The 19952-nt window shown below is 30.3% G+C and overlaps 2 protein-coding genes across 5 annotated transcripts; one reads left to right on the top strand and one right to left on the bottom strand.

Moving 5' to 3' along the window:
* The first annotated feature begins 909 nt into the window (after positions 1-909).
* Positions 910-7285, top strand: LOC120079912 (uncharacterized). 4 transcript variants are annotated; one of them, XM_090314854.1, is made up of 11 exons: positions 955-1402; positions 1495-1673; positions 1760-1831; positions 3770-3830; positions 4101-4471; positions 4591-4759; positions 4962-5130; positions 5244-5327; positions 5573-5680; positions 6403-6672; positions 6956-7285. In XM_090314854.1, the coding sequence occupies exons 5-11, from the start codon at positions 4132-4134 to the stop codon at positions 7067-7069; spliced, it is 1254 nt and encodes a 417-aa protein (XP_090170980.1). In that variant the 5' UTR covers positions 955-1402; positions 1495-1673; positions 1760-1831; positions 3770-3830; positions 4101-4131; the 3' UTR covers positions 7070-7285. The 4 variants fall into 4 exon arrangements, with proteins under 4 accessions (XP_038890293.1, XP_038890295.1, XP_038890294.1 ...); XM_039034366.2 differs by lacking the exons at positions 1495-1673; positions 1760-1831 and adding an exon at positions 3352-3504 and having other exon boundaries at positions 942-1402; XM_039034365.2 differs by lacking the exons at positions 1495-1673; positions 1760-1831 and having other exon boundaries at positions 910-1402.
* A 2963-nt stretch (positions 7286-10248) lies between these two features.
* LOC120079187 (bidirectional sugar transporter SWEET9-like) lies at positions 10249-17411 on the bottom strand. Its single transcript, XM_039033354.2, has 6 exons — positions 17363-17411; positions 17219-17255; positions 16195-16405; positions 12905-13066; positions 11461-11580; positions 10249-10470 (listed from the first exon to the last, which is right to left on the bottom strand). The coding sequence occupies exons 1-6, from the start codon at positions 17409-17411 to the stop codon at positions 10249-10251; spliced, it is 801 nt and encodes a 266-aa protein (XP_038889282.2).
* Between the last annotated feature and the right edge of the window lie 2541 nt (positions 17412-19952).

Here is a 19952-nt window from a genome sequence, read left to right as displayed (position 1 = left end):
AATCGCCTGCGTGGATATTTGTGGAAAGAATGATATCAAAACAATCTAATATGTTCGTGTGTTTTTATAAAGACAGTTAGGATTTGCTATTATAATTGTATATGTTGATGACTTAAATATAATTGGGACTTCTGAAGAGCTTTCAAAGCCAATAGAATAACTTAAGAAATAATTTGAGATGAAAGATATCAGAAAAGCAAAATTTTGCTTTCACTTGCAAATTGAACATTTAGCAGATGGGTATTTGTTCATTAGTTAACTTATACTAGGAAAAAAAAGTTTTATATGGACAAAGCACATCCATTGAACATTCCAATGAAGTTCGTTCACTAAATGTGAACAAAGATATATTTCGACTTCAAGATGATAATGAAAAACTACTATGTAACATCCCAAGTTTTTAGGAAAATTTAAGTTAATTATCTAAAATGGTTGAGTTGTAGTTTCACTAATCTTTGGAATGTGGAATCAAATTGTTACGGTTGAAGAAGTTATTGGTTAGTGTGGATTCTTTGAGTAGAGTTTTTTAAATTAATTGGAAGGGATAATTGAATTATTTGGATATGAAAATTTGATTTTTTTGTGAAATTTGAAAGGGAAAAGAAAAAATTGTGATTTTAAAATTTTACCCTATTTAATTTTGAAATTTAGATCCAAAATTTAAGTAAAGAATTAGGAGAAGATAATTGGTTTATTTGGAAGTTATTAAATCAAGTATCTAAAAAGATTTGTAAATTTGAAAAGTTGGAATTTAATTTTGGGATTTAGGATTTTTGGAAAGAAATGATTTAAGTTGGTGAGTTTATTTAATTAATTGGAGAAGAAGTGAAATATTTGAGTTTGATGTAATATATTTATTAAGGAAAGGAAAACGAAAATATAAATGTATATATATAGGTTTTGGAATTTAAGAAAAGGAAAGGAAGAATATATATAAAAATAAGAAAATGCGCCCCCCCTCCCCCCCCCTTCCCCCCGATAACTCTCTCTCTCCTTCTCTTTCATGCGCAGTCATCGGCGCTGTTCACGTCTTGCCATTTGGATCGTTGGAGCCACCGACCAGCACCAGTCTGAGGCGTTTTTTTTGTGACGTCTCATCTCTGCAGCCGGCCACGTGAACAGCCATCGGAGGAGCCGCCACTCTTCAGTCAGCGCCACCTTCGCGATCTGCTCGCGCCGCCAGCTGTGCCGCCAACTGTCCGTCTTCTTTCTTCAAATTTGGATGCTACCAGATCCGGCGCCACGCGACAAGCTCTCGCGCTGCTACAGCCGATCAAGCTACGCAGCTTGTCGCCGTTTGACTTTCGAGCCCCGCTGCTGCCCCCCGATCATCAACTGCTCGTCGTCAGTTCGTCGAACAGCTTCTTCTGCTAGCCGGAATTCGTTAGCTTTGCCTTTTGGGGTAAGATTTTGGGTGTTTTGGGTTTGTTCTTGTTTGATTCTTTAAAGTCCAATGAGTTTCTGGTCTAAATCTTATTGTTTTGATGTTCGGAGGTCGATTTGGAGCTTTGGGAGAGATTTGGTGTTTTGTTTGGTTTGCCCATAGGTTTGGGGCGTATGCTTGAATTTCTGAAAGGAGTTTTGCAGGCAAAAATGTGTTCGATAGTTTCAGTGTTAGACTTTGAAGGTTGGAGTGGAGATCTGGAGGCGGCTCTAGATCAAGCCACTTTTGAGTATGTTGTGTTGGCAATTTTGGAATGATTGAATGATTTGGATTTAGGCTTAAAAGGTTAAAATTGATTTTTGATTCTTGTTCTAGATCTAGTTCAAGGTTTGTGAGAAGCTAGACAGAAGTTTGATTGCTTGGATTATTTTTTTGGATTAAATTGAGGTAAATAATCTTACTACTAGAGTCGCTCATGTGCAGGTGAAAATTTAAGTTTTATTGAGGTTTTGAGGTTGTTTGTTTAGAATGATGTTTATGTATGACTTTATTTGAGATTCCGAGGAACTGATTACATATGAAAGATGTTTGAATGCTAGCTTGACTTTAGTATTTTTGTTATATGAAATTCTGATTAATCTATGAGTATGATGTGAATTGCTTGATGAACATTGGCATGATGCTATGTATTTGCATGTTGTGAGACTATGTTTTATGATGCATGTTATGATTATGATAGCGGTAGTTGCCCCACCCGCAATTAGTTACCCACTAGAGGTTTGTGTTTTCTTCGGGATTCACCAAAGGTTTGTGTTTCATTTGGGATTTACCAAACGTGGTGATCTCTTTCGGAATTCACCAGAGGTGGTGATCTCTTTCGGAATTCGCCAAAGGTGGTGATCTCCTTCGGACTTCACCAAAGGTTTTGTGTTTCCTTCGAGATTCATCAGAGGTTTTGTGTTTCCTTTGGGATTCACCAGAGGTTTGTGTTTCCTTCGAGATTCACTAGAGGTGGTGATCTCTTTCGGGACTTCATCTGAGGTTTTGTGTTTTCTTCGGGATTCACCAAGGTTTGTGGTACACCTAATCTACGGTAGTGTGAGTTCAACTAACCACTACTTAGCCATCCCATGGAGAGTAGAGGTTCATGCATGTCTCACTAGAAAGTAGCATCTAGAGGAAATAGATGCTTAGCCTTGAAGGAACTCTTATTCAAGAGTACCTATGAGCGGAAACAGATCTTTCCAATTCCTTGTGTCAGAATTTCCACATATACATTCAAACATACAGGTACGCATTCACAACGCTAAATTACTGGCATGCTTAGAGAATCAATAAATAAAAGATCGAGAGATCATACCAATTGAAGACTCTCCTTCGTAGCAAATATCGCTTTTGCTGGAATGACAAGCTATCGTTCAACAGCACCCAATCGTCTACCATGAACAGAAGGAAATGGGGACGACACCACCACTTAGAGCCCTCAGTATTCTTGGAGTGAGAATCCAAAGGGTGGGCTTTGTTCGGATTTGGTAGAGGGGAGGAGGTAAAGAGATCGTATACAACGATCAAGCAAGTGGGAGAAAGAATCGTCTATCGTATAGTCAAAATGCTTGATCGTTTAGGTGAAGTATACGATCGTGTAGGAAAAGCTAAGCAATCGTCTAAACGATCGTGTAGGAAAAGCTAATCGATCGTCTAAACGATCGTGTAGGAAAAGCTAAGCGATCGTCTATACGATCGTTTAGTAAATATTGGGCGCTTAACGATCGCTTAGAAAAGGTAAGCGATCGTAGGTTCCAAATAGCCTATTGTCGTTAACCTTACAAAAATTCTCAAAATTTTGGGTCATCAATGCAAAAACCCGTTTGCTCTTTCCACTAACCGATGATCATCGATAAAATCTCTTCGCTCTAATGGCCCTTCCTCCAACCGATGATCATGGATCAACTCTCCATAACTCGCAGGCTGAAGCACAAATTTCGCAGCGTCTATGGCAACTACTCTAATCAATGCCCTCTACTTCCATTTCTTGCCAGTCAACTCATCCCATGCTTTTCCTCTATTACAAAGATTTTTCCTTACCCATCTTCTTGCAACCGAAGCCAGTCCACTTTCCAGTAAGTGAAACTTATCTTTTCTTTCCTTTCTTATTCCTGTCTCGTTCACTTTTTTCTTTTTCTTTCTCCCCACTCAATTTTTCCTATAAATTAATTGCTTTGCCTTGTGGGTTTTATGAGTTAACTGAAGGTAAAGGAAATTTACAAGTGTATGTGCCATATGGATTATTTTTCTTTGTTTTTTGGGTTTTTCTCTTAACTTTTGTTTTTCATTTATGTTGTTAGAACTGGTTGTTTGAGCTAATTTGATCAACCCATTTTGTAGAAATGTAGAATCCTGTTCGTGGGTGTTAATATCTATGTATCAAGCCACTATTGAATCAAAGGTAGGGAACAGGTTCTACTACATTCAATCTTTTATGTATGTATATATTCTTGGGTTTTTACATGTTAGCTTTTATTGGGGTTTGACTGAAGATATATTGTTTTGATACTCCTTTAAAGTACCATTGGACTCAAAAGCATGAGCTTATAGGTTATATCATGTCTAGTTTTATATGGATATTCTTAGTAGTTTTGTTTTTGCAACTACCAGAAGTTTCTCAGTCTAAAACAAATTTTCTCTTCTGGGGAATAATTCTTTCCTTCACTCACAGATACTTTAATTGTGCATTGAGATCTTGCTATATGGCTTATATTCCTCCACACAAACGTCATTCAAGGGATATGGAGAAGCCATCTCCTACAGCAGAGTTGCTTGCTCCTCAGTTTAACAGAAAATTGAATTTGAGGCCATCTGCTCCTCATTTCGTCCGAAAAGATCTGAGGCCATCTGGACGTAAAGTGGATAGAAGTGGAAAGATAGTCTATGCCAATCAGGCTATAAATAAATGGTTTAGCATTGGTAGTTCTGATGATGGTAATCTGTTTCCCTCTTGTGTTCATCTTGAGCCGTTCTCGGTGCAGGCCATTGAGGATAAAAGGGGTGAGAAACCTCTAGCTTTGGTGAACTCTAATATATCTCAAGGTAATAGAACTATGTCATTGAGTTTCTCTTTGCTTGCTGTATGAAACTGGTACATTCTTTTGGTGAATGAACAAGTTATAGAACAAAGGAGACATTTGATTTCTTGGTCTTGGTTATAGGGAATAGAGAAGAGGAAGAAGAAGTCATAACAGAACCATGGGCATCTATTGTAGTAAATCTACTGCCTGACTTACTTTCGTCAGTTGGACACGCAAAGAATGAAATGGATCAAGATGCCGATGTGAAGCTGACATTGGTAGCTAAGATTGGAAAAGTTCTCTTTCATGGGTGAGCATTCCTTGTTTGTTACCATAATTTCCCATCAGATATTTGTTTTTGTAACTGTTTACTTTTGCATATTACTCCTATTAAACCTTCCATTTCAAAAGCTCTTGAAGCCATGACTGGAAAGTCTTTTCATGAACATGGATGATAGGAAGTGAGAGGTGTTGCTTTTGTTTAGAAGCTGGTTATTATCTTTGTTATGCAGGATCTCTGAAATTGACAAAAATGATGTGCCTAATGATATGACATTGAGACAGCTGAAGAGGTCGTTTTATACTAATGTCTCAGACGCTTGCATAGATCACATTACAGCAAAAGTAATTCCACAGATTGGGGTTGAGTTTGAAGAGGAAAAAGATATATATCACATGAAGGTACCTGTTTTGCCTTGCAGATGAGTGTGATACATATGCTTGGAAACGTTTCAAACTGGGATGCTACTCTACTTTGGTTTCCTCTCTGTCTGATGTCTCAATTTTTTTTCTAGTTATCGGATGCAAGACGTCCAGATGTTACCTTATCATGCAAATGTACTACTTTGCCAGAGTTGAATAAACTCAAACTATATAAGGTATTACATAATCTTTTGTTTCTTTTCCTATCTGATAATTTGTATAGGCTAGTAGTATCGATATTTTGCCTATGTTGTCAATTTCCTCCATGGACTGCTGAAATGACCTGAAATTTCATTTGGCAGAATGGTCATTCACTTGGTTATTTCTGCTAATAACATCAAAGCTGCTAGCTCTCCACATATTTTAGTCCTCTAAGTTGCATTTTTATAGTGGTTGATCATATTCTTAATTTATTTTGTAGGTTGATCTTAACCCAGTGCGCCATATGGTTGTGGATATTTCTTGCCTGAAACAGAGTAATGATATGAGGCTGATGCTACGCTCGAAGAAGACATTAGAAAAGCTGACTGTAAGTCCACTCAATCAAAACATTCAAAAGATATACATAAAACTTCTTGGTTTTCCATATAACTAATAGTGTTTTTTCCATTTTGTTTTCTAACGCTATGGAATCACAATAATTTCACCAACTCCTTTTTCTTTAAACTCTTCAACATTCCTTTAATTGGGACTTTACTATCGTGTGGTTCACATACTTTTATTGAACCACACTTTTATTGAAGTAACAATTTAGTCTCTATACTTTTATATTTGTCATAATTTAAGCTCTAAACTTTAGCATGTATTAATTTGGTTTTTGTAGTAACTTATAAAGATTTCGTTTCTATCCCGGAAAATTACATATGTAAAAACTCCATTAAACTTTAACAAGATGTTGCATGTACGGACTAAATTGTTACAAATTTTTAATACGTGAACTAAAAAGTTACAAATTTGCAAGTATAGAGACTAAATTGTTAAACACGGGAGTTCAAGGCTTAAATTGTTCTTTCTATGAAGCAAAAAGGATCATGCATTGGAGTTTTGAAAATAAAATTTTACAATAAGTATAGTAACTAATTGTAAAGAACAGAGTACCGCGGAAGTCAACTTCAATTGATTAAGATACCAATTCAAGTATCAGAAAAAGAGAACTTGGAATCAAATTTTTCATTCCATTTGATATTTTTATTTACTTAGGTGAAGGAATCATTTTAATTATTGAGGCCCACCTTAAATTTTGTATGCTAGGATGATGAGATGGAAGGCATAGTAGATCTTATAAATTCTGCTGTTTTAGACCAAGATGCGATGGGTGGCTTAAGATGGCCTCTGGGGAAAGCTACCTCTGGGGATAGATTCAGAGTTATCGGAGTTTGGCACACTGTTGCCAAGTCCTATGTAAACCCATTTGTGAGGCTCACACTAAGAAATGCCGATCGATATGATTTCAGAACCTCAATTGGTGAAGTGACAAAAGAGGTTACGATGAAGCTGAAACAAGTAACTTCCGAACTACTGGTAAACATCCTCCATAGTTTAAGCATTTTACTCTGATTAACTGGCTTCTCTAAGTTTTGCATGAATATGGTTTATGATCCAAGAATGTTGCCTTTTCATTCGATTGGTGTTACTCTTGTACATCTTGAATTAAACGTGCAATATAGCTATTATTTAATCACGAAACAAACCTCTCAAATTTTGGATAGTTTTGACTGACAAATTATATATTTTTTTAATCGATGTCGGACTGTGTTAGCATTATTGTTTTCATTATGTCGTTGGCTGTTTCATTTTTTTGTAGAGAGAGAAAGCTGAGTATGATGTGATCTCTGATATGCTTAATGACCAACTGAAGATGTTCTGGAACCACTTTGTAAGCTCTACATCCTGTTTATCCTCTTTTATTTCAACATGATGTAGTTTTGAAACCTTAGGGATAATAGGCTCATTGTAGAACTAAAAAGGACAGGCTTCCAATGCTGGTGTGAATACTGGAGAATTGTTTGCCCAGTTAGAGTTGTTAATGCTGTATTTTTTTTTTTCCTTTTTTGAAGTTTAGACCTCTTGTGTATAGAACTGGATGGCCTTTTTTGGTTGATAAATATGCTTTATGAGCTCTCCATTTGTGGAAGTATGCACTTTTCAGAAAGTATACCGAATACTATAATTTATGAATATGGGAGAATTTTCATTTTGATTTAAATCTCATTTAGCTTTACTTGGTAGGAATTAAAGTCACTGGTGTAGGAATTGATGGTAGAATGATTAAGTCATAGTAACAATGAATAAATATAGGTGGAGTCCAACTAAATTAAAAAGGAGCTTTAATCATCCAAAAAGGGATACCAAGATCGTGAGCAAGTAGAAATTTAATATAAACGAGGAGACATTAAACAAAGATTCTATTCCCTTTTCACTTATCTTCCCTTAAGTAGGTATCCCTCCCAAAACATCTATCATGTGATGAGTACTATCCTGTCTAGGACAAGTCATGGAACGATAAAATATTAAATGCTACCTTTTCCTCATTTACCTCAAAGCCAGCTTATCCCACTGTACACCGACTAGAGCTCTCCCGATGACAAAAATGGCACCCCAATATGATGGGGCCTCTACATCCTTTTCCATATCCAACACTACAAAATTTATAGAAATTAAACTAAGACGATAACCACAAGCATTTAAAGAGAAGTTTTAGAAATTAATCAATCCTCACAATCGAAACATATGGGTTACTTAATTCATCCTTGAACCAAGGATTTCAACCATCCAGAAAATCAAGAGGGAAAATGGAAGAAATGCTATAGATTGTCCTTGTGTGATGGAAAGTGCACATCGAGCCTCTGATTCGCACCAGCGAACTCAAAGACTCTAGACTCAAAATGACAGTCTCCCGTCGCTATTTTTGGTCTAATCTCGATGTCCATTGCCCTTGCCAAACTTCGAATTAAATAGAGATTATGTCAGTGTCGTGATGTTGTTTGTTAGCATTGCGACGATGTGGAGCGTGGACCTCAGTGCCCCACTGTGTCAAGCGATGCTAACGGGCACACGTTTGTAGTGTCACGACGCTTCCTCCTAGTGTTGTGACACCACCTCTTTTGCAGCTCTTAGGTTTCTAGCGTAATTTAGCGTTGTGGGGGAGCATTGTAACACTATCGATCTTCTTCAATATTTAGGTCTCCTTTCCTCCCTTTTTTTCAGGAAAAATGGTCCTAAAGTTCATCTTAGACTCGTTGTCCACCATTTTTTCAATTCAATGCTCCAAATTCTTTTCCTTAGTCGGGTTTTTGAAAATCACCTAATATACCGATGTTAAATCACACTCAATTTAATCAGCAATAATCATCTAAATTAAAGGAGTAGAAAGTACTTTTTGAGTGCTTTTCAACTATGTTGAAAACCTTCCATAAGCTAAAAGATTAGGACCTTTAATTAAGTAAAATGACCAACACCTTTAAGAAGCTACAAGTCAAATACCTTCAATAAGCTAACAACTAATGACTTTAAACAAGCTAAAAGTCGAACACCTTAATAAGCTAGAAATCTTCGACCTTTAACACAATATCAATGCAGAGAAAACTTCAACTTCATGAATTAAATTTAATTGTTGAGATCTCGTGTGAACAATTTGGTTTATTTATTTATTTTTGTGTATGTTCGAACATATTTTTTTCCTATTAAAAAAGATTTATTTCAAGAAAGAATCGCCCCAAATCTTCTGTTTCATTTCATTGAGAGAATCCAAAATGATATTCTATTAAGTTTTTTTAGTGTAATCAAATATAAATTTATTCTTTTTTCTTTAAAATAAATCAGATAATAGTCTATCGCCGTCTATCACGATTTATTGCATATTGATGGTGAGATTTTACAATTATTTATAAATATTTTTTTACTAGTTTTTATCATTTAAAATAATTTTCTTTTTCTTCAAAATAAATCACTCATGTATAAAATACGGGTGTTCATGGGTTGTGTTGGGTTGGGTTAAAAGACTTTTTAGACCCAACTCAATTGCTCGGGTTGTAAATTTTTTTAATTCAAATAATCCTTATTAAAAATCCAAACATGAAATATTTGGGTTGGTTGGTTTTGGTTAATTGAGTCATTTATTTAAAATTTTGTTTTAAAAAAAAGCAAAACGATGGTAATTTGATAAGAAAAATTTTCCAACTTATATTGGAAGTTTGAGACTTTATTTGAAATTACTATCGCTTTTAAATAATTATTGACAGCTGTACTAAAAAAAATCAGCTGTTAGCAGAATTTAGATAGTATTTAATAAATTTTAATTTTAAATTAGAAAAAATTAGTTATAGCATTTGATAAGCTAATATTAAAGTAGTATAATTTAGTTATATGAGCCAAAGTAACTTGTTATTTTAATTATTATCATAATGATAATTAATTTAAATTTATTATAAATTTTTTATTTAAAATTTTGTATGATTTTGATTTCAATTAGTTTTTTTTAGTTTAGAATATTCGATACAAATTTAGGAAAAATAATTGTTATAAAAAATTGAATCAACTAAATTTCAAAAATAGATGTAACAAAATATATTAAAATAGAATGATATTATTATAAACTATTTATTTAAATAGTTAAGAAGGTAATCCATGTTTTTGAAAAACTAAATCTAAAAGTTAGTATCAATAACTTTTATACTTTACTTAAAATTTAAAAATGGTTCTAAGAAATTAATAAATAAGTGGTTTTATCAAACATGATATAGACCGTTAAGATTTCCTCTTAATCACTTTTACCATTACAAATGCAATCCAAACAAGTCGAAATCTTTTTTTTTTTTTAAAAAAAATTCACAAATATAGACATTTTTAAAATACACAAGTCTCTTAGAAACACCTATTTGTGTTGTTATCCTATTCATATACCATTCTTATATAGAGAACAAACCCATTTGCACATTCCATGAATAATACAAAAAGAGACTTGTCATATAAATAAACAAGAAAATGGCAAAACATGTGGTGGTGCATATTATAACATAACTTGAAAAAGGAAAAAAGAAAAAAATTATTTCATTGAAGTTTATTGTGTAAATTAAATGCAAAGCATATCCTTTTTATTCATGGAATATTGTTGTGGTTGGTAATTTCAGCCATATTGATATCTTTTGCTTCTGTTTGATTCTTGACTATTGAGGAACTTTGGTCATTTCCTTCACAAATTTTGCCTCCTTCCTCAAGGTTCTCTTCTTTCCCTTCAAAACTATTTCCCTTTTTATCTCTACATATCATGTATATTATCATTTGGATCATTCCTAGTAGAAACCCCACAACATTTGGTAGCTGAGAAAATTATAGGAAAAAAGAATTTATCACTTTGGCAATTCTATATAGTAAAAATATAAGGAAAATTCAAATGTATAAATCAAATAATATAATTAGTGAGTGGAGTGAATGGTATATATGCATGATTATAGTTAATTAATCAATATTTAGATTAATCTTTATTGGTGTTACATTGTTAAAGAATATCCCATGAAGTAAAAACATGCTTTGTAATTTTTTTAAAGAAATGTTATATTTGCAATTATTGTTTAAAAATTATATGATTTTTTCATTTTTTAAATTTGTGCGTAGTTCAATTAACCGATACATGCTTCGACCAAAAAATTAACCGTTCAAATCTCCCATCTCAAATGTTGTAAAACTGAAAAAAGAAAATATTTTTTATGGAACATTTTTTTGTTATTGGAAATCACAATTATGTTTTAAGAAAATCACAGTTATGTTTTAAGAAAATCACAGTTATGTTGAGAAACACTCGTGTTAACATTTTTTCTACTTCTAAGAAAATCACAATTATGTTTTAAGATCAAATGCAAACAAGAAATAGTTTGTTCCAATCTCATAATCCAAAAAAATAACAACTTCATGAATTAAAAAAAAGAAAAATTCTTTCGTGAAAATGAACTTAGTTCAACGATAGTTGATACGACCTTTCTCCAATCCTCCGCCTCTAAATTTGTATTGTACTAAAAGAATAATTTGTTTTACTTCCACACCTACATGCTACTTTCTTGGTCCATCCTCAAAATTTGTTTAATTAATTGTTCAATTAAATATTATACATACGTGGTCTAAAATAGGTCTACGTGGAATCTACACAAAAAGATTGTATTAAATTCAAAATAGAGAAGTTAATGAGAATTAAAGATTAATTAGATGGATGAAAGTGGGTATTTGCATAATTAAGAATAATAAAGAAAGAAAGGGGGTTAGGTTTTTAGGGATATAGAAAAATAGAAATGTAATTAATGGTAGAGTTAGACTTACAGCAATGAAGAGATCTTTGATGAAGAAGCCATAGAAAAACCACATAGTGGCTGATAGAGTCAGAAAGAATGATAGTGAAAATGGCATATACTCCACACTTTTTGTTCTTATTACTCTTCTCTGCATAATATACATTAACTAATTATATAATTATTATCAACATTAATGACTTCTAGATTAGATTCTCTTTAGATGGTGAAAATAAAATATAAATTTATTAGTTTCAAATTGAATTAATTTAAGTTTTATTGAAAGTAGAATAAACTTTAAAATACAAGTTTCAAAAATTGTATTTTAACCTAAATTGTACCATTTTATTTTTGAAAATTGTACTTATTTTCTCACAATTTTTTATTTATGATTTTTGTATATTTCTTAGGTTAGCATTTGATTTTGTAACTAATTTTCAAAACCAAAAACAAGGTTTTGTAAGCTACTATTTTTATGCCCCGTTTGATAACACAATTTGGTTTTGATTTATAATTTTTTAAAATTAAGTCTATAAGTACTCATTCCACCTGTAAATATTTTGTTTTAATTTGTTATCTACTTTCTAACAAAGTTTAAAAAACCAAACCAAATTTTGGAAAACAAAAAAGTCATTTTTAAAAATTTATTTTGTTTGTTTGAATTTAACTGAGAATTCAACTCTTTTACTTAATAAAAATGAAAACCACACTAAGAAACTAAGAGAAAATAGATCTAATTTTTAAAAATAAAAAATAAGAAACAAAATAGTTATCAAGCAAGATCTTAATTATCAAATTTTTGCATTAATTTTGATAACACTCTTAAAAAGTAGATAAAGAATCATAAAACCAAAATAGAATTAATGTCTATAAATTTAATTATGGAAAATAAAAAACAAAATAGTTACAAAACAAAACATAAATTAATAATCCATTTATATTGGTGGAATTCCTATCACTTTACTGATCAGTAACTAAATTCAATTAGTAACCTTAAGGCAAAGATTTCACATCACAACCATTTTAATATTACAAAAATACATTTATTTTATGTAATTTAAGTTAAAAAAATAATTATTATATAACAATTATATTTTTAAAGAATAATTTATAAATCCATTTTCAATTTTGAAGTTTAACTAAAAGGTCAAAACTATACTTAAAAGAAATAAGAGGATTTTTTTTAAAAAAATGAGAATTCTTTTTCCTTTTTTTTTTTTAAAAAAAAGTAACAACAAAAAAAAATGATTGTAAATAATGCATGAGATAAAAATTAGAAAGCATGTATATTAATGATTCTAATTAATTAATATAGAATAAATAAATAATTTTTTGTATAATAATATTCAATCCTTTTAAAAAAATTTCAAACCCAAAGCAATTGTTTAGAACAAAATTGTGTTGAAAAAAAAAACATAAAGAAGCAAAAATTAAAATAAAGAATAAAGATAGAGAGAAAAAGAGATGAGGATGACCATGATGCTCAAAGGAGAAGCAAAAACAGAAAGATTGAAAGCTGCACAAATCCATCCAACAGCATTTGTTCTCTTATTTCCATGAAGAAAAATCATTGTTCCTCCTATCATTACTCCACAAAACCCTAAGTTGAATATCATGAACAACTTCAATGTAAATATCTGCAAAACAAACAAAAACATAAAATTTTTTTTTGGATAATTACAAATATAGCAAAAAAAAAAAAAAAAAATTAGATCTGATTTACAATTTTTATTTTTCAAATTTACCCAATTTTGGTGTATCAACAACTATATCACTAATATATATGAAATATTTTATCTTCAGTATATCAGTTATCGGTGATCATCTGATATTTTATATTTAGTAGACTAGCTAGTTATAAAATTGATATACCAAATTACTGAAATTATTAGTCAACAAGTGTTCATGTATTTGTTTTGATTTGTAGACTTAATTTGAATCCTTATACATTTGTTTCAAAGTATTATTTTAATTTTCAGTACATTCTCATTAACTTATATTGGTTAAGTTCTTCCGATTGGTAACCATTTTGCATGTATGTCCACAAAATATTGATACGACACCAATTTTATACTTGAAATTGAATTTTGAACGAGTGGTTATCTATTACAGATATACTGAAACAAATGTATTTTTGAGAAGTACTGATATACCAATGATTCAACACTGTTATACTTTAAATGAATTTTGAATTGACATTGATATACTACTAATACACTAATGTTATAATTATGTATTTATAATTAGTGGTTGATATACTACTAATACACTAATGATATACTCGAAATTAATTTTTAATGATTATAATTATACTAATGAATAATGATGTACCATTATTAAATTTTAAATGAAATTTGGATCAGTGCTGATAAACTATTAATACACTAATATAATATTTAGTTTTGCATTTCAAATGAATGATGATATATTATTGATACACCGATGGTATATATGAAATACATTTTGAATTAGTATTAATATAAAATTGAAATGTCAATGTTAAACTTTCTTTTTTTTTAAGGAATGTCAATGTTAATCTTTAAGTATATCGTTTCAAATGATATACTTAATATTTGGTATATCAATAATATTGATGTTATTCTTTTCTTTCTCTTTACTCTGGTTTATCAATCTACTTATATACAAAATTATTAAAATTTCAAAAATATAACAAATTAATGGATATATATATACTTCATATTTGTTATATTAGTTGACATAATTAATGCAATTAAGCTACATCATCTAATTCATATTTAAAAAATTGAAAACATAAAAAAAAAGGTCGAAACCTAAATCAAACTAATGGAATGAAAGTAACTCCATATCAAAACGAAATAATTAACAACAACTTCTACAATGATAATTAAAATCATGGTATATCAGTTGCATATACTTTCTATGAAGTATATAAGTTGATCGATATACAAAAAATGATGTATATCAATTGAGTATATGTCAAATATAAAGTATATCAAAGATACTTTGGATAAATTGAAGGTAAAATTGGAATAATAAAAATAGAAATCAGATTTTATTTTTTGGCTATAATTTCAATTTTAGAAAACCATGGTTAGATTTGCAAATACCTGTATACATGTTGCTACCCTTTACAATTTAAATTAATTACTTGATTATATAGGTCACAGGTTTGACGATATCGATGTCATTTAGGTTTTTTTTTTTTTTTTTTTTTTTAATGAAATTTATGTTTTTGTTTTTTACCAAATTTTATGCTATAGTTTTCACATTTTTTTAAGAAGACAGTTCAATTCTTAGACAAATTCTAAAAACAAATATATATTTTTGAAAATTACTTCTTTTAAGTTTTCAAAAATTGACTTGATTTTTTTTTAAAGATGGGAGAAGTGGATAGAAAAAGAAAAACTTATATAATATCTAGAAGTAGTGTTTATTAAACTTAATTTTAAAAAACAAAAAATAAAAGTCAAATGATTCTCAAACAAGACTTAGATATCCTAATTTAAATGTTTCATTTTTCTAAAATTTACCAATATGTGGGGATAAATATTCGAATCTTTGACCTTTTTTATCAAATATATTTACATTAATTACTTTGGCTATGTTTATGTTGGCAGTTATTTCATTTCTTATTTAATATCTTTATTTTTTTTCTAAACATTAATAAGTGATTAATAGATTGAGGTCTAGTTAGAGAGTGACTTTTTAAGGATGTTGAAATTCATTGCAAGCATGTTTTAATAATGTGAATTATTGGATTCAAGGTCCACTTCTAATAATGTTTTTTTTTTCAATTTTCCTTTAGAAAATAATTTCATATGATGGTTTACTTTATAATCCACAAATTAAAAATGTTCTTACCATCTTAACAAAACATTAATTAAGGTTGGGTTTAATAACAATTTTCATTCTTATTTCTATTTAAGAATAAGCATATAATATCTATTTATACATACCTAATACTTTATTTATATAAGTCTTTACTTTTTTTAGAATGCTTTGAAATTAACTTTCAAAAAGATATTTGAAAAAACCAGTATTTTAAGCAATTTTAAGTTTTTAAAATTTTGCTGTGATTTCAAAACAAATGAAATTTCAGAGATGATTAGAAGCACAAAGAAATTAAAACACCACCTCACTTCACTAACAACCCAAAAATAGGTTATCAAATGAGCATTGACAAAAGTAATTAACTTCAAAATTCATTTTGATCATTGAAATTAGTCTAATTTTAATTTTTTTTTGAAGTATTACACTTCTAGTAAGTCCATATCGGTAAGATTTAAATCGTCACTCCATTACTTGAAATGAAACATTAAAAAAGAAAGAATAAGAAGAATTTTTGTCGATAATTCCAAAGTCCTATTATGACACTATTTATGATGCTCTTTCTTAAAAACAAATAAATAAAGGAGATATTTGGCCGATTGAGTGGAGTTAATATGTTAGAGTTGATAAGTTTGTGTTTAGAGCATAAAGTTGTAAGATAAAGTTTATCGATAATTGTGCAAAGTAGATTAAAAAGAGAATATAAAATTACTCGATAAATGTGAAAAGTATGGATTAAGAAAAAATGGAGTTCCGATCCTCAATGAATGTAAGAAATAAAAGAAAATAGGAAGATAAAATTGTCCCATAAATGTGTAAATTTCAATAGTGTTTACCGTTGAAGTTGAGTTGTTTACACCAAATTAAGAAGTTGGTAGACGAAACGATCCAAACACTAATAAAAACATCAATATTTTTTTAAACAACTATATATTAAAAGGAGAGAGAGAAGAACCTTTTGTTTCTTGGGAGCATAAAAGAGGTAGAGTGCAATATAGATAACTTCAATGACACATCCAAAAGAGTTTATGCTGACTAACAAATAGGCATTGGTCTTAAGGGCAGCATAATAGAGCAACAACATTGCACTCATTAGAGCCACCACATATGGTATAGATTGAAACCCTTCTGAAGTTTTCTTCTTGTAGATTGTCCAAAATGTTGGCCTAGATCACAATACAAATAATTTATTAGAACTATCACTAATGTAATATAAGCATATATTTTTTTTAAAATAATAATAATAATAATTTGTGACTTGTAAAACAGTAAAGTTATAATCCTAATTGAAATTATATTATTCATAATCTCATGGCTATATGTATTATTAACATATTTTGAAAAAGGAAAAATAATTAGTGTCATGTTTCATTAATAAATTATAGACCTATTCAAAATTAATATTATTGATCACAATCTCATGGCTATATTTATTAGCATAAATTCCCATATGAATATAGAAAAGAAACATGTATTTCCAAAAAGTAAATAACTCATGAAAATGCCAAGACAAATTAAGGAAAAACTAGTCTAGATAAGAGAACTACTTTTAACACTAATTTAATTATTAGGTTAAAATACTATATGGATCCATATATTTTAAATTTTGTTTCATTTTAGTCTATACTTCCAAATGTCTAACTTTAGTCAATACATTTTCGATAAATTTTAAAATTAGTCGCCACAATTAGTTTACACAATTGATTCTTTCCAAAATAATTTAGTCTCTCATTTATAAATTGTAAAAATATATTTACATAGTACTTTTTCTTGCATGAAATTATTTATTATTATTTAAACAATTTAGATAAAAATTAACTTTAGGGGACTATATTTATGATTTATCGAAACTACAATGACTAAATTTAAAAATGAGTGAAAGTAAAGAAATTAAAACGAGATAATTGAAAGTATGACCAAAATGGTATTCTTAACCATAAAATTATAATAAAAACAAGTTTGGAGTATTGAATTCTCACATAGGAGCTAGGAAAACCAAGAAAGATATTATATTACCTGCAAAGAAAAGAAAAGAAAAAGAAAAATCAATCAATCAATTTAAAATAATAAAAGGCATACATTGTCATAAAAAGAAAATAAAAATAATAATTGCAATATAGTACCCAAGAGACCAAAGATGAATTGTAGTTGATGAACACTTAAACCATTCATTGCAGCAATGGAAGGTGGGAGAGCTGTCTTTCTTCCTCTTGAAAATGTATGAGTTTAGTTACCAAAATATAATTTAAACCCAAAGGAAGATGGTGTGTTTTTTTATAAGCAAATGGTTTGTAGTTAGGCACTAGTTTATAAATAGAGAAAGAAGAAGAGTGCATGGCTGAAATTGTAAGTTCATGAAAAGGGTTTGGAAATTAGATCTCTCATTTGCTTGAGGGGAAGTTACATACCCTTACTTTGTAATTATTTGGATGTGGCTCAACTCAAGTTACTGAGTTTATTGAAATTCTACTTCTTCTTCTTCCTTTTCCTTGCGTTGCTTTCATTTTTTATGATAGATTTGGTTTTAGTTTGGTTGCCTCTAACATGTGTATTTTAATCTCATATTTATGTTTATAACATATATCTTAAAAAGGTTAGACTCTTTTTTTTTTTTTTTTTTGTAATCATTTGATTTTTGAAATAAAGTTTATAAATACTATTTCTGTTTATGAATTTCTTTGTTTTGTTATTTTGAAATCTTGTTTTTATGTATATATGTATAACTTGTCTAGAAATTTAAATGTTTCTTTTAGAGGAGTGAAAATTATGATAATAAATTTTAATAACAAAAGGTTGAAAACGAATCGTTATCAAATAAAGTTTGAGGATTCAATTTTATTTGTAGGGAACTCTTTAATATATGTCATTTGTTGTTTACTTACATAGCGGATTATAATTTTCATCATGATGTTTTAAGAAGTTGCTCAAGGAGTAGGTTCGAAATTAGAAAGGCTGAGATTCTTAAGCCTAGGGTAGATTGGCTGGATTTCTATACTTGGGGTTTCTGAAGTCTTGTGTTTGAGTTGGTTGGTGTTGAGTGATGCTTACACTAGCGCAAACCCACAAGTGTACAGTATCAAATTTTATATGGTGAATGGGTTCGAGTATCGCCCAAAGCATAGAGCCATTAATCTAAATTAAGGTACCACAACTACTTCTGCTTTATTTTATGTGGGAAATAAAAAAATTTAATTCTCTGAAGTTTTCTTTCGAAAAGTGAACTTTAATTCTTAAGCTTGTTGATATTCTTAGATGATTGACATTTGAACTTGTTCATCTTCGATCTTTGGCTTATTGATCGACTTGAGTCGACCTCAGACTTGTTAAGTTTAGATCATCCTGTGACTTGTTAACCGACTTAGATCAGCCTCTAGCTTGTTCATCGGCTTGTTATCGACTTGGATTAGCCATTGATTTGTTGATCAACTCTGGCTTGTTGATCGACTTGGGTCGACATTTGGCTTGTTGATCAACTTGGATAGGCTTATAGCTTGTTGATTAGCTTGAATTGTTCTTTGACTTATTGATCGACTTGGATCCGTCTCTGACTTATTGATCAAATTGGATCGTCCTCTAATTTGTTGACTGACTTGGATTAACCTTTAGCTTGTTGATCGAATTGGATCGGCCTCTGCCTTGTTGATCAACTTAGATTGGCCTTTAAAGTTTTTGACTTTAAGATCTTCATAGTGTCTTCTAATCTTCCAAAATCTCTTGAGCTTTAGTTTTGTTATATGAATAATCATTGGGCTCAGATAGTTTAGTTTTGAATGTTATGATTTTTATGGTTTCATGTTCTTTTTCTTCTATAACAATCTTAAGACAAATTTACTCACCCCTAGTGCTTGAGTTTAGAGAGTAATTGTCTCCTAGGATAAAATAGACTAGCTTTCCTATGGATGTAGCATCCCGCCTATAAGATCAATGAACTAAACTTTGGGGATATACCAAACTTCTTTAACAAAATTTGAAAATGGAGAGAACTTTTAAAGGAAGAAAATGCTATGGAAAACCATTAGAAATCAAATTAAAGAAATGGAATATTTATAGACTAATTCGTGACCGTTCAAATAGTCGTGTCCTTTCTTCAATTTGGTTATTTATGAAATGATGCAATCATTCATGAAGGACACAACTTATGAAATTGAAAAGATGTAACCCTACCTAAAGAGTTACATACCATTTATTCTGACACTTCATATTGTCTCCTTAAGACAATTTTACTCACTCTAGTGCTTGAGTTTCATGAGTAAGTGTCTCCCAAGATAAAACATATTAACTTTCTTATGGAAGTAGTCACTACAAGAAAAACCATCTTTCTTGACGTTTGTAATTTTTAATACTTGACGTTTTTATGAAAAGATGTCAAGAAATAGGTGATTTTAAAGAAAAAAAAATGTCAAGAATTTTTTAAAAAAGCCAAAGTTTCCGAAAAATATTGTACTGAAACTTTTAAAATGTCAAGCTCAATTAATGGTTTTTTGACGTTTTTAAAACATCAAGAATATTAGAATATACAGGGCGGTGTTACAACGCTGAAAAGTAGCGTTGCAATGCTATGAATTTTGATGAAAAAATGAAAAACGCGCGGGCCTCACGTAAACAGCGTTGCAACACTCTCAATAGCCTTGCAACGCTATGGGTTTTGATAGAAAAATAGCGCGTCTCGCAAACAATGTTGCAACGCTCTCAATAGCGTTGCAATGCTATAAG

Source organism: Benincasa hispida, chromosome 6 (genome assembly GCF_027475165.1).
Source record: "Benincasa hispida cultivar pf3 chromosome 6, pf3_genome.v1.1, whole genome shotgun sequence".
Lineage (NCBI taxonomy): Eukaryota > Viridiplantae > Streptophyta > Magnoliopsida > Cucurbitales > Cucurbitaceae > Benincasa > Benincasa hispida.
Note: the sequence above shows the minus strand (reverse complement) of the source record. Positions and strands in the feature narration are given on the sequence as shown.

Excerpts from the sequence above, each read along its gene's own strand:
- LOC120079912 (XM_039034365.2), top strand. The coding sequence starts at position 4,132 with ATGGCTTATATTCCTCCACACAAACGTCATTCAAGGGATATGGAGAAG. Across the intron at positions 4,472-4,590 it reads GAACTCTAATATATCTCAAG|GGAATAGAGAAGAGGAAGAA; the intron begins GTAATAGAACTA and ends TCTTGGTTATAG. Across the intron at positions 5,681-6,402 it reads AGACATTAGAAAAGCTGACT|GATGATGAGATGGAAGGCAT; the intron begins GTAAGTCCACTC and ends TTTGTATGCTAG.
- LOC120079187 (XM_039033354.2), bottom strand. The coding sequence starts at position 17,411 with ATGAATGGTTTAAGTGTTCATCAACTACAATTCATCTTTGGTCTCTTG. Across the intron at positions 17,256-17,362 it reads ATTCATCTTTGGTCTCTTGG|GTAATATAATATCTTTCTTG; the intron begins GTACTATATTGC and ends TTTTCTTTGCAG. Across the intron at positions 13,067-16,194 it reads ATGCTCCCAAGAAACAAAAG|ATATTTACATTGAAGTTGTT; the intron begins GTTCTTCTCTCT and ends TTTGTTTTGCAG.